The sequence below is a fragment of the Eretmochelys imbricata genome, chromosome 5 (genome assembly GCF_965152235.1).
Source record: "Eretmochelys imbricata isolate rEreImb1 chromosome 5, rEreImb1.hap1, whole genome shotgun sequence".
Taxonomy (NCBI): domain Eukaryota; kingdom Metazoa; phylum Chordata; order Testudines; family Cheloniidae; genus Eretmochelys; species Eretmochelys imbricata.
The window spans coordinates 4,748,230-4,761,364 of record NC_135576.1 but is presented as its reverse complement, the minus strand read 5'-3'; the positions used below and the strand labels follow the sequence as shown (position 1 = coordinate 4,761,364).

At 42.6% G+C, this 13,135-nt stretch overlaps 1 protein-coding gene across 1 annotated transcript in view; it reads left to right on the top strand.

Annotated features, from left to right (window-relative positions):
• Positions 1-3,538: 3,538 nt before the first annotated feature.
• DNAI1 (dynein axonemal intermediate chain 1) overlaps positions 3,539-13,135 on the top strand; it is a 244,280-nt gene continuing 234,683 nt past the window's right edge. The window contains exons 1-5 of the mRNA XM_077816997.1: positions 3,539-3,550; positions 4,147-4,221; positions 6,586-6,684; positions 8,064-8,144; positions 13,002-13,128. Of these exons, the coding sequence (XP_077673123.1) occupies positions 3,539-3,550; positions 4,147-4,221; positions 6,586-6,684; positions 8,064-8,144; positions 13,002-13,128 (394 nt within the window). The remainder of the gene's footprint in view (positions 3,551-4,146; positions 4,222-6,585; positions 6,685-8,063; positions 8,145-13,001; positions 13,129-13,135) is intronic.

Below are 13,135 nucleotides of genomic sequence, written 5' to 3'. Positions count from 1 at the left end.
CAAGGTACAAACTATTTTACCCTTTGCCCTTGGACTTCCACTGCCACCACCAAACATTTATCTGGGTTTATTTCTTAGGGAAGCGTTGTTTGGAAACTTCTTCCCCCCCCCCAAATCCTCCCAACCCTTGCACCCCACTTGCTGGGGAAGGTTTGGTAAAAATCCTCACCAATTTGCATAGGTGACCACAGACCCAAACCCTTGGATCTTAAGAACAATGAAAAAAACAATAAGAACATTCATTTTCTGAAAAGAAGGATTTTAGTAGAAGTAAAAAAGAATCACCTCTGTAAAATCAGGATGGTAAATACCTTACAGGGTAATTAGATTCAAAACATAGAGAATCCCTCTAGGCAAAACCTTAAGTTACAAAAAGACACACAGAAAGGAATATCCATTCTATTCAGCACAGCTTAATTTCTCAGCCATTTAAAGAAATCATAATCTAACACATATCTAACTAGATTACTTACTAAGTTCTAAGACTCCATTCCTGTTCTGTCCCCGGCAAAAGCATCACACAGACCCTTTGTTTTTCTCCCTCCTCCCAGCTTTTGAAAGTATCTTGTCTCCTCATTGGTCATTTTGGTCAGGTGCCAGCGAGGTTATCCTAGCTTCTTAACCCTTTACAGGTGAAAGGATTTTTCCTCTGGCCAGGAGGGATTTTAAAGGTGTTTACCCTTCCCTTTATATTTATGACAGGGGTTTTATTTTTTCTCGTACTTCTTTGGGCCAAATTCCACTATCCTCACTCATAATAGTACTGTACCTTATTCTGTGAATAGTCTACTTGGCTTCAATGGGTGTAAGGCTATCAGAATCTGGTTCCTTGTGAGAGTTTATAAATTTCCTGGACCTTAAGGACAGACCACATGGAGGAGAAGCCATAAGCACAGCAGACTAGGTCAGGAAGAGAATTCCAGGTGTAGGGAACCTCCTAGAAAATAGCTTGGAGGTGAGAATGGGAGAATAACATGAAGGGGCTAATTATGGTATTTTTAAAAAAGTTAAAGGTTGACATATGCATAGTGCAATTAGCAGAAGGTCATGGGTTTCAAAGGGAGTTTGTGTTGCTATATCGTCCCTAATTCCCCCCGCCCCATGACATGTAGGATTACCCAGTGTCCTGCAATCCCTTCATTACCTGGGGAATCATGACTGGGAGGGTGCAGGGAGGGGACAGTGTTTGCTCCAGTTTCTTTTTGCTTCTGATGAAGTCAGGTTCTTGCTTTCTTCAGCCTCGCTTTTTGTTTTTAATATAGTTACAGATTTTTTTCACTGATTGCTCTTTATGCTGAGTTAATTGAAATATGCCCAACTGCCAGAAACAATTACCTTCAGATTGCCTTGTCAATGCCTTTACTGCCAGATAAATGCATTTACAGACTCATTTACAGGGGGGATAGTAAGTAGGCTTGGTTTCCTATTTAAAGCAAGGACTTTGATTTTGAATTGGGTCTAAATTAAATTGTGCTCCGGAAATCTGTTTTAAATTTTGTTGCTTAAGTCACATTAAATTAACGTTTAGCGTGTTCCTTTTAAAATAGAATGTCTACATCAGCTACTGCTGCTGGATTGAAACACTATAGAAGAGTAGTATTGTCTAATGGTTTGAGTAGAGGCCTGGGAGCCAGGATTCCTGGATTCTTTTCTCTGCTCAGCTACTGACTTCAGTGTGTGACCTTTGGGAAATCTCTTAACCTTTCTGTGTTCTCTCCATATGTGAAGTGGATAATAACAATTCCTATCTCACGGGGTATAGTGAGACCCAGTTAATATTTCATGAAACACTGTGGGATTGGCAGGTGTAAGGTGCTATGTGCCATGTGAGTGCACGTTATTATTATTTTATTATTATTATTCATTTGTTTTATTAGAATGTTAGTTGGGTTTTCTGAGGACACTTGCAAAGTACTTTTGTATCTGTAGTTATTTGAATCCTATCAGCGTTTGGCAGGCATGCTAAAAAGTAAAGTCAGACAATGGTACTTTGGGATTTTTAAAAGAACAGTATCCCAGTAATTTAAAATTAAATGTAAAATATGCTGTTAGGTGACATATTGTGGTTGAGATCTTAATCATGCCAAAGCCAGGAAACCGAAAGTTAAGGTGTCACGTCAATCATAGCTTGGCCCCTTCGCACGTAATGGAGTCAAAACAATTATTTTTTTGGAATATGATTAAGTTTAAAGTTGTTGAATTGTCGCTGATTAAACAAGTGTGTAAATGCCTGTGACACTTTCTCAAGGTGTCCAGAACTGTAAATCAACGTATTACCCCTCTGCCTCAGCATAAAAGAGATCCGCTGGTGCTAAACTGAATGGCAACTCCCAGTCACTCCAATTTGTTTGCCAGCCCCACAGATTCCTCATGATTCTTCTAGTTCTAACTGTGCCTTGAAGGTTAACCCTTGATGTATTTCAGTTCCCAACTCTCTAGAAGTGTCTCCCTGCACCATCCAGCCGTTGACACTGGACACCCACAGAAATGACCAAGTCAGCTGTCTCTAAAGAGACAATGTGCACAGCAGCTTGCTTGATTTAGTCAGGAATTCACACTCTGCTTAGTATAATAGTGCTGCGATAGTCTTATGATAAAAGAAAGAGAAGTTTATTAACCAAGATCTAAGTGATACTAAGCAAGAATAATAGAGACAGAAATGGTTCCAAATAAAATGAAAGTAGAACACACTTTTAAGTGACTAAAACTTACCGGGCTACAATCCTTGATGAAGATGAGTTTCTTACGTAAAGCAACCTTTCGGCATCACCCACCCACATGGCAGGGGATCCACTGTTCGAAGTTAGAAAGAGCGCTGACCTCTTTGTCCCCTAAGTGAGGGAAAACCAACATGTCTTTTTGTTGTTCCATGTATTCCTGAAAGTTTATTGTCTTTGTCACGAGAGTCAGGATGAACTCCTGGGGATCAGACTCCAGTATCTTCCCATGCTGATTTCACATTTTCTTGCTAATTTGTTCCTCCTATTTACCTCGGATGAAAATGAACTGCCCATTGTCTCTGGAATCACAATGCTCAATTTACATTAGAGACAGGGAGCTAACTATCCTCCCTCTTGTCTGGAAGAAAACTTGCTTCTCCCTTTGCTTGGTTACAGACTTCAAAGCATAATGTCAGTGAGTATCCACAATTCCTAATATAGTGTTAATACATATATTTCACAATGATAATAATTATTGATTAGTGTGTCACCAGCTTGCATTTTATATCGCACACAGTATTCTTGACAGAGAAATACTGTGACAGTAATGTGTTAGGTAAAGTGAGTTTTTCCAGCCCGCCAAGAGTTGCTGATACAGAGTAGTGAGCCGCCAGTGGGACTCTGTGTCATGACTCCCCATTTTCTGAACAGAAGGAATGTATAGATCTGCCCCTACGTTAAAGTTCTGAGATGCCCTTTTCCAGAATAAACTTCCCTGAGATCTTGCTAGTGTTGGTAGCATCTTATCCTGTGGGAAGGGCAAACAACACTGAAAGTTTCAGGAGAAAACCTTGGTCTAGTATAATCTGTGCTACCACATGAGTCATCATGTAAAATGATTTGTCTGAAGAATTCCTACTCTAGGGGCCTAACAAATAACGGAATTATAGATATAAGAGATGAGAAAGTCGTATTAGAGTCATGTCCATCTTCCTGCCAAACAGGATGTGTTCTGTTCCCTAGATACATTCAGTATACTTTTTAAAATGGCATTTTTTGGCCATTATGGATCCTATGGCATATTTTTTGAAAGAGCAGGAATAACAGCACTGATGACGTGGCTAAATTTCATAATTACGTTCTGCAGGCTTAAATTTGTCCTTTGGTTTCAATTTCATATGGAATTGTTCAGTTTCTGTCCTGAACTGTCACGTTGTCTTCCTGCGTGCTATTAAATTTCTGGTTTGTTATAGTCCAGAAGTGGATGCTTTTCAGTGGGGGGGCGAAATGATTCATATATAGAGTTTTGAATCAGTTTGTAGAATGTCCTGGGATCCTTGGATGAAGATGCTATAGAAACATTAGTTGTTATTATTGTAACAAGCCTTGGTGGGCTTGTCTCAGTTCTTATTTCTGCTTGGGTTATATCAGGAAAGTGGTTATAGACTTCTACATTGGTTTTACATTTTGTATGTATTTGTTTTAGAGCCAAGGTGGACAAATAGGACCAGCAGTTAAGCCAGTACAATCAAGGACTGCCAAAAGCATCTCAAAAAAACGGGTAAGAGTCACAACTTGTCACTAAATCCCAAACTTTCTGAGTGACTGCATTTCTCTACATCCATGAGTAGCAAAGTAGATTCCATTTCAATAATGGCCAACTTGATATAACTGGTGACATTTAAATTTATTTAGCAATAGAGGGTTGTTCTAGACTCTCATTAAGAAGGGAATTACATCAGCAAATTAGAGTATAAAATGGAAATTAAAACTAAAGCACATTTAAGACCCTCCACCCAGTCTGCCCTATTTCATTTCCCTTTCCTTTCAAGAAAACTAGAACGTGCAAACAGTGAATTTCCTTGGTACATGGCATGTAGCCAACATAGCATTACCTGGCCATGTTCATTGGGCCCCACAGTTATCATCAGTCATTGCTAGGCACATGTAGATATTGTACAGTGCTTTGTACTCTTATAGTGTTGTACAAATAACAATCTTATACTGAGGCAGCAACTCCCAGAAACCGTAACACTGCATCATGAGGATCTTACACTGTGATTATATTTTGGCTCGCAGTGTCAAACAGAACTGGGGAGTTTGTGTGAGTGTTCCCTTCTCACTGAAGCATTGTCATGGCTGTTTGGAGGGATGGGGCAGGATCCAAGGGTCTTTGTTTAGTTTGCTGAGCATTCCCCTTACTGCCTTGTGTGGCAGGCAGCATTCGTATGATCATTATTGCAGTCAATCTGCTGGAGACCTGGCATGCATGAGAAGTTTAGACTCTGTACATTGCTTTAAGGCCACAGGTTGCACATCTCTGGACTAAGAGATGTAAAGTTTAATAGAACTGAGGCAACTGTATTTAAGAGAAAGATGGATTTATTTTAAATTCAACTCATTAGACATTCCAATTTAACGGGAAAAAGTGCCCGAAACTGTTATACCCTTTAATCAGTGACTTGGTGCTCTGCAAGTATAATGGTAATGAAAAGGAATGTAAATTAATCCATACAGTGATCAGTTTTCTATTAGTGATGTAACATAATGACACCATCAAGCACCACACCCCAGTGAAAGCATCTCTCTGTGCTATGGCCGTGCAGCTAGGATGTTTGCTTGTACTGTGGTGTAACGCCTGCTGACCTTTACAAGAAAACGGTTAACATTGCTCTACCTAAAATATGATCCCTAAATCTTTATATCTGAAATAATTTCTAGGTGTAGCTTATGTAACAACATTTTAGAAATAACTGCTGGTCCTTTACTGAGCCATTGAGCAGTCTCAGTTTAGAGCATCAATGTAATATGTTCTGCATTATGGCTCTCTTAGAGATTGGGTGTAATATGAGCAAGAGAACTAGAGTCGTCATCTTTTAAAACGTGAAGATTAAATGAAAAAACTGCTGCTCTTGTTTTGAAAAGGGAAAGAAATGATCTTCAGACATGACAGGCAATTTTGACAATAACCAAGGGCCTGATCATGGTTCAAAAAAGAACTAGATAAATTCATGGAGGATAGGTCCATCAATGGCTATTAGCCAATGATGGGCAGGGATGGTGTCCCTAGCCTCGGTTTGTCAGAAGCTGGGAATGAGTGACAGGGGATGGATCACTTGATGATGACCTGTTCTGTTCATTCCCTCTGCGGCACCTTGTTACCCGGGGTTATCAGAACCCCCAGTAGGGGCAACTTAACTATTTCACTCCAGGTGGTGTAAGGAATAAATCAACAGGAACTCAGCGATTCTGTCAGATCAAGGAGAAATGCAAGTAAGCATGCTTTTGTCTAACACTTATTAGTTATTAGATTTAAGCACACACAGACATAAGCACTAGGTTTAGAACATCCCAGATATTTACCTATATTCTGAGATGGTATTGAGTAATCAACAACAGGTCAGTGCTGGCCAAATGCCTTCCTGCCAGGGAGTACATATGTCAGGAAAGTGCTGATTAGCAAAACTGCCAGTAGTTATGACCTTGCTTCTGAAAGTCTGTCTCCAAATTAACCCTCAACTATGTGGTGTTCTCTTTCATTAATTCACAGTGGCTGTGTGCACATAATATAATTGCAATTAGCTTGATCACATTCTGGGGTATATACACCCCTCAAATCCAAGGCAACAACCTGGCATTGGCCACTTTTGGAAGACAGGATACTGGGCTAGATGGATATTTGGTCTGACCCACTATGGCTGTTTTTATGTTCTTAATGATCCTGAGCACCTTGTAGGTTCATTCAGTGGCAGCTATGGCAACTCAGCACCTTTCGAGGCCCACAAGGTCTGTGTTAGCTAAGTCTGGCCAAAGCTTCATTTAGAGAGGTCAGACTGAGATCAGCTGCTTCCCTACTTTCATCCCCTCACACCTCTGGAACCGTCCCCATCTCAGTGCATTAATGGGTTTGTTGCTCCTGTGCTAGGATGAAGATGCATCCACTGAAGTGGGAGAGGGGGCAGATGAATGGACACCGTCAAAAACTCTACTCAAACCCCCGGACCAACTGGAGTTGACCGAAGCTGTGAGTAAAAGCGTATTTGGGGTTTTCATGAGTTTTTTACACAAAAGCAGAATCCCCGCTTTTGATAGAGTTTCTGTTATAGCAAACACTTCACTGAGTTTTTAGTGCACTGCTTCTGCTGTTTAAAACAAAATTGCCTTCAGCAGTACAAGCTGGAGAGCATTACCTGAAGGAACCTTCTGGGGCCAATGGGCTAGAAGAGAGAAAATGTCCTTGAGGAGAAGATTTCTCCCCTGTTCTTCTATTGGGGTGGTGGAACAGGGTTTCCCCTGGTGGAACAGCCCATAAGGTCCACCAGCAAGCTCTGAGCATCCCAGGGACCAGCAGGATTCTGCGGCCTTTTGTGTTGAGGGACCTAGAGCTCTGGCCTTGCTCCTTGGCAGCATGGCTCCAATGGAACCACAGAGCCAGGGACATCCCTGTCCACAGCTGCCTCCAGATTCTCTGCTCAAAGGGGGATCCCCACTGCAAATGGTGGGCCATATAAAAGTAACACAGCCTTAGGCTATTCATACTTTGTACTGTGATCTCTGTAGGGTCAACAGAGGAAAGATGTGTGTCTTCCCCAAGTCCTCCTACTCTCTATATAAATGGTGCTGTTATTAACCAAGGGGCCAATGCTGCAAACACTTGCTACTGAGCTTAGTGCTTACAACTTGTTTTGGATTGCACGCTCTTCAAGGCAGGATCTGTGTATGGAAAGCGCCTACCACTTTGTGGGTGCTACTACCGTCTAAATATCTCATAATACTAAAGAATCTATGGGTATGCCTACACTTTGAGATGGAGGGGTAATTTCCAGCTTGAGGAGACACATCCCCTCTAGCTCTGATTATGTTAGTATGTTAAAAGTGGTGGTGGTACGGGCAGCAGAAGTGGCTAGCTGCCCTGAGTAAGTATACATCCGAGACGCTAGGCATGTAGTCAGGCGGTTAGCCTGTCCCACCACCATAGCTACTGCAGCTATGCTCTATTATTAGCATGCAAGCTTGATCAGAGCTAGCGCAGGTTTGTCTCCTCAAGCTGGAATTGACACCTCCAGCTTGAAGGGTAGACTTGCTCTAAGTAATCCCTTTGAAGTGAATGGAGCTACCCATGATAGTAAGCATTATGCCCAGTAGTGGTTGCAAAATGGGGCCCTAACATGGCACATTCTGAACTAACTTTGCCACAGCCATTGTTCCTCCTGGAAGCAAAAGTTTTTGCTGAGATGTCCATTGCCGTTTGAACACAAGGGAAATGAGCTTGAGGAACCTGGAGATCTTTTTATACTATATGTTCCATTCTATGCATCCGATGAAGTAGGCTTTATACTATATGTTACTGTTCCAGCTTTAAGAGCGGGCTTGTATTTATGGCTCTGTTTTTCCATTCCAAAGGAATTAAAAGAGGAAGTTACACGCATCCTGACAGCCAATAATCCACATGCTCCCCAGAATATCGTCCGATACAGCTTTAGGGTAAGTGCCGAATGGTCTGTAAATCCAGATTCTGGTGGCAGACATTTGCTGATTTGTGCTTAACTCAATTTATAACAAGGTAACATGTATTTTAGTGTGGATTTACTTTATTTACCATATACTACTAGCAGTTCCTCAAGGGCTTTTGCAGAGGATAAAAGTCTATAAATATTAACATAATTGAGATGGCAGTTACTCAACAAGTTCTGAAACTGAATGTAATTCGTGCAGCTAATCTCATCTGATAACTTATTCCATTCAGTAGTGGTGAGAGGAGAGAGAGGATTCTTTACAGTCGGTAGTGCATTTATAACTCAATATCTTCATAGCATGTTCCAGTCTCATGAAAATATATGAGAGTTCAAAAATATGTTTTGTGCAATCAATGCCAATTCAGGGCCAAAGTGGGGAAATTAGTCACCAGCCTGAGCTGCAGAGACCCATGGGGGAGCTCCAGGAAGGATTGTGCCTTATGAAGTCCAATTCCTCCTCTCAGCTTTCCAGTGCAGAAGGTGCATGCCCATTCTTCATCCGTGTGGAGCTTCCTACTCCCACAGCATGTTCAACTAGCTCTGTGGGTTCTAGAAGGGGAGGGAGGAGTCATGGCCATGCCTCCTCTTCTCCCTCCTTGGGGTGGTTTGCACCCCCTGGGGCATGTGGAGGGAGCAGTCCCCACAGTGTCCCAGCTGCAGTACTTCAGTTGTCCCTAGCCCTTGAGTAGGGAGCTCAAAGGCTTGGGAAGGCACTTTGTTCTCTGGCCTCATTCCTGTATGCCTGCGCAAGGGCCAGGGAGAATTTGGCCATGTATTTACTCTAGCTAAGAAAAGAAATTTAACTAGTGAGAGGAGCATCTGGCCCACAGGGAGCAGATATGGGGCCACAGCTTCCTCTCCATTACATTGGCATGATTTCGCTGACTCCAGTGTTGTGGCTGTGTGTACCAGAGAGGAGAATGTGACCCAGGGGGATGAGTTATTCATGCCTTCAGGACCTTCTCAATGACTGCAATGGGCTTGAAGTGGGGCTATGAGACTTCCCTTGAAGCTGTAGTCCAATTAGCTCAGAATAAAGCAGTGTTTGTTTTAAGGAGCATTGTTACATTAGCACTTTGAGTCTGCAATGTCTTCCTGTTGCTTTTGGGTGCCACTTAAGGTGTTGATATTGATCTACAGAGCCCTATATGGTTTGAGTCTTAGGGTATGTAATGAAGGTGCAATTGTCGCCAGCGGAGACATAGCCGTGCTAGCTTTAATCTAGCTATCCTGGGTAACAACAGTAGAGTAGACATGGCAGCATGGGCTTAAGCACAGGTTACAACCCCCACGTTAATAGGTGGTATGTGCATTGTATTAATATTGTATATATTGTATTAAATATGAACAGTTATCCTAAGTGACACGTATTATGCTCTTCCCACAATTCTGTTAACTTATGTCAAGATATCTATGTCTATATTCCTCAATACTCTGCAAAACTAAACATAGCTTTTGGCATGAGCAAATATGAAACCTGTTAAAAGCTAGATTCATGAAGGATGTGTCCTAGTACAGGTTGGGTTGTGCTTTCATGGCTCTTAACACTTGAAATGTGGGATCCAAACCTAACGAGAAGAAATATACGTCATGGGATAAGAAAAACATGGTAAAAAGTTGATGGGTGAATTTGAGTCTTGGGTGATGTATAGAGAGTGCTTTTAGCTCGTAAAGAGCCATGCTATAAATACGGCTGGGTTTGAATGCATATTTGGGAGCACACCTGCTGTGTAAGGTGAACTGCACACTTCAAGAAAACTGCTTCCCGGAAGGAGTGGTACGTATGCCTCCTTTCTGTATTTTACTACTTTGTCTTTAGACAATAAATGGGCTAAGTTTGGTTATTTGGTGTTGAACATTTTTACTAATATACTGCAAGTATAGTCAAGAAATTGGGTATATTTTAGACAACAAGACTATGTACGCAGGCTCCCTAGCAGGCTTGCACTCTGGTTGCTAGCTTGTGCTGATGCCCATGCCACCACATCTTCACTACTATTGTTACCTGTGCTAGCTAGATTAAAGCTAGAGTGGGTACGCCAACCTGTGCTACAATCAGACCTTCACTTGCAGTGTAGATGTACCCCGAGACTTTGCATCATTGCAACAGCTGAAGTTAGCTGGTGTGCTGCTCTTGCTGACAGCCACAGATTTGGCCATCTGGTAGAGGGCCCTGTCATGGGGGAAACCATCTCTTTAAGAAGGAAGAGGCCAATGCACCTGTGACTTATTAGCTGCCTCCCAGTTGGGGTGAAAAGAAAACACTTGAGCCATATAAATGGGGGGAGATTGAGACAGTGGAAGGTTTAGTCAGGAAAAGGGGAAGTGAGAGCTGCATGGGAGTGAAAGACTGGCCGGTGAAAGCTGCCAGAGACCAGGAGACTGCAGGAGATTTCTGAAGGAAGCTGTAGTTGGTTGCCCGGGGAAGGCTAACAGCAGGAGAGCAGCAGAGAGATCTGGCTGACCTCCTCAAGCCAGAGAGCCAGTCCTGGTAGAAGGAAAGGAGAGAGCCCAGGTGTGGTGGAAGATGCCAGTGTGTGGTATGTGTTACGTCTGTGGACTAGATGTTGTGTTTTAAGGACAATCTGCACAGTGGGTGATAAATGGACTATGGTTTTGGGCTTCTGTTATATATAAAAGCACTATGTTTTCGTATAAACCAGCCTGAAGGAGAGGTATTATTGAGGCAGGTTAACAGGCCAGAGGGAGTGAGGGATGCCCCCCTGGTGGGGGTGAACTTCCAGCAGAGAGACTGTGAGGGTCCCCACTGGGAAGTGTGAGGTTGCACTCTACCTGGAAGGGCTGGGGTGGCTGTCCTGGTAAAAGGACAGGAGAAGACACAGTCGAAGAGCCCAGGTGTTGTAGAAGATGCTGGCGTGTGGTGTGGGCTATCTTGGTGTGGACTAGAGGATGTGGGATTTTAAGAACTATATACACTGGGGTGTGAGAAATGGACTATGTTTGGACTCTTATTATGGAACATTTGAACATATTTTGGTAACAAACTGGCCCCAAAGAGGAGCATTACTGAGGCAAGAAAGTTAGTGTGGAGTTCCTGTGAGTCTGAGAGAGGGAAACTGAGGCAGGTGCACCTGTTCTGCTGCAGCCTGCTGCTGAAGGGTGCTCCACATGGGTCTGCCTTATTACAAGCCTTTACTTGGGAACATGCTCCACCATAGGTCAGATAAGTTGCCTTTCAGAGCATGAATTTTACACCGGTGTAAGTGACAGGAGAATCAGGCCCCGGGTGTGTTTTCCACACGTCCTAGCTGTTTTGTGTGCTGGTGACAGTGATGGTGTTGGGGAAGGTGTTACCATTGCCAGCACCATCTAATCCAACGTTGTGATGGAAGACTGATTTGTTCCCAACAAAGAATGTGTCTTGCGTTGTTGGGGTTTTTTTTTGGTTCCATATTGTTACTGACTATGAAGCAGCAGAGAATTTGGTATAATCTTCAGATATTAATTTGAGCCTGTTGTACTGGCAGTTGGAAGATCTTGTTCTAGCCTATAAACTGAGCATGAGGGATGTGAAAGCCATTGACAGTGTTTGCATTAGGGAAAAAAGGTGACAGGATGCACCCTGAAAGGGATAGCATCCCCCAACTTTTACTCCACAGGTTTCAATTGGCAAAACTGATTAACTGGCATAACTGGCCCAGGGATTTGATCCAAAACTCACTGAAGTCAGCAGAATCAGACCTAAATCCCTCCAATTTGAACATGGATGAACTTCCTTGAAATATCCCTGATTTTTCCCTCCCCGCTTGCCTACCCCAACCTGGCCCCGCATATTGTTTATTTGTGGTCCTGTATACCTTGAGGCTGTCATAAATATAAAGGGAAGGGTAAACACCTTTAAATCCCTCCTGGCCAGAGGCAAAACCCTTTCACTGTAAAGGGTTAAGAAGCTAAGATAACCTTGCTGGCACCTGATCAAAATGACCAATGAGGAGACAAGGTACTTTCAAAGCTGGGGGGGTCGGGGGGGGGGGAAGGATTCTCTCTGTCTATGTGATGCTTTTGCCGGGACCAGAGCAGGAATGCAGGTCAGAACTCCTGTAAAGAGTTACTAAGCAATCTAGTTAGATATGCATTAGATTCTGTTTTGTTTAAATGGCTGATAAAATAAGCTGTGCTGAATGGAATGGATATTCCTGTTTTTGTGTCTTTTTGTAACTTAAGGTTTTGCCTAGAGGGATTCTCTCTGTTTTGAATCTGATTACCCTTTAAGGTATTTATCATCCTGATTTTAGAGAGGTGATTCTTTTACTTTTTCTTTAATTAAAATTCTTCTTTTAAGAACCTGATTGCTTTTTCATTGTTCTTAAGATCCAAGGGTTTGGGTCTGTGTTCACCTATGCAAATTGGTGAGGATTTTTATCAAGCCTTCCCCAGGAAAGGGGGTGTAGGGCTTGGGGGGGATTTGTGGGGAAAAGACGTTTCCAAGTGGGCTCTTTCCCTGTTATTTTTGTTCAATGCTTGGTGGTGGCAGCAATAAGGTCCAGGGACAAAAGGTAAAATAATTTGTACCTTGAGGAAGTTTTAACCTAAGCTGGTAAAAATAAGCTTAGGGGGTTTTTCATGCAGGTCCCCACATCTGTACCCTAGAGTTCAGAGTGGGGAAGGAACCTTGACAGAGGCATAAACAGCAGTCTCAGGTTCCTGTTGGCTTGGAACCTGCAGTGAAAACAAATGTGAATAACAAATGCACCCGTTTTATCAATATACAACCTGGTCAGCTTTACTGTCTACAGGCAAAGATTGTGCCCGATAAAATCATTAGTCTGTCCAGATTTGATTTTTTTGTCTTCCTCCTCTGTAGGAACGAGCATACAAGCCAATAAGCTATGTGGACCAACTGGCTATTCACTTCTCCTTAGATGGGAACCTGTTACTCAGAGACTCAGATGAAGGCAGACGGCAGAGTGCCAGAGTATGCTTGGAACCAGGTAGGTT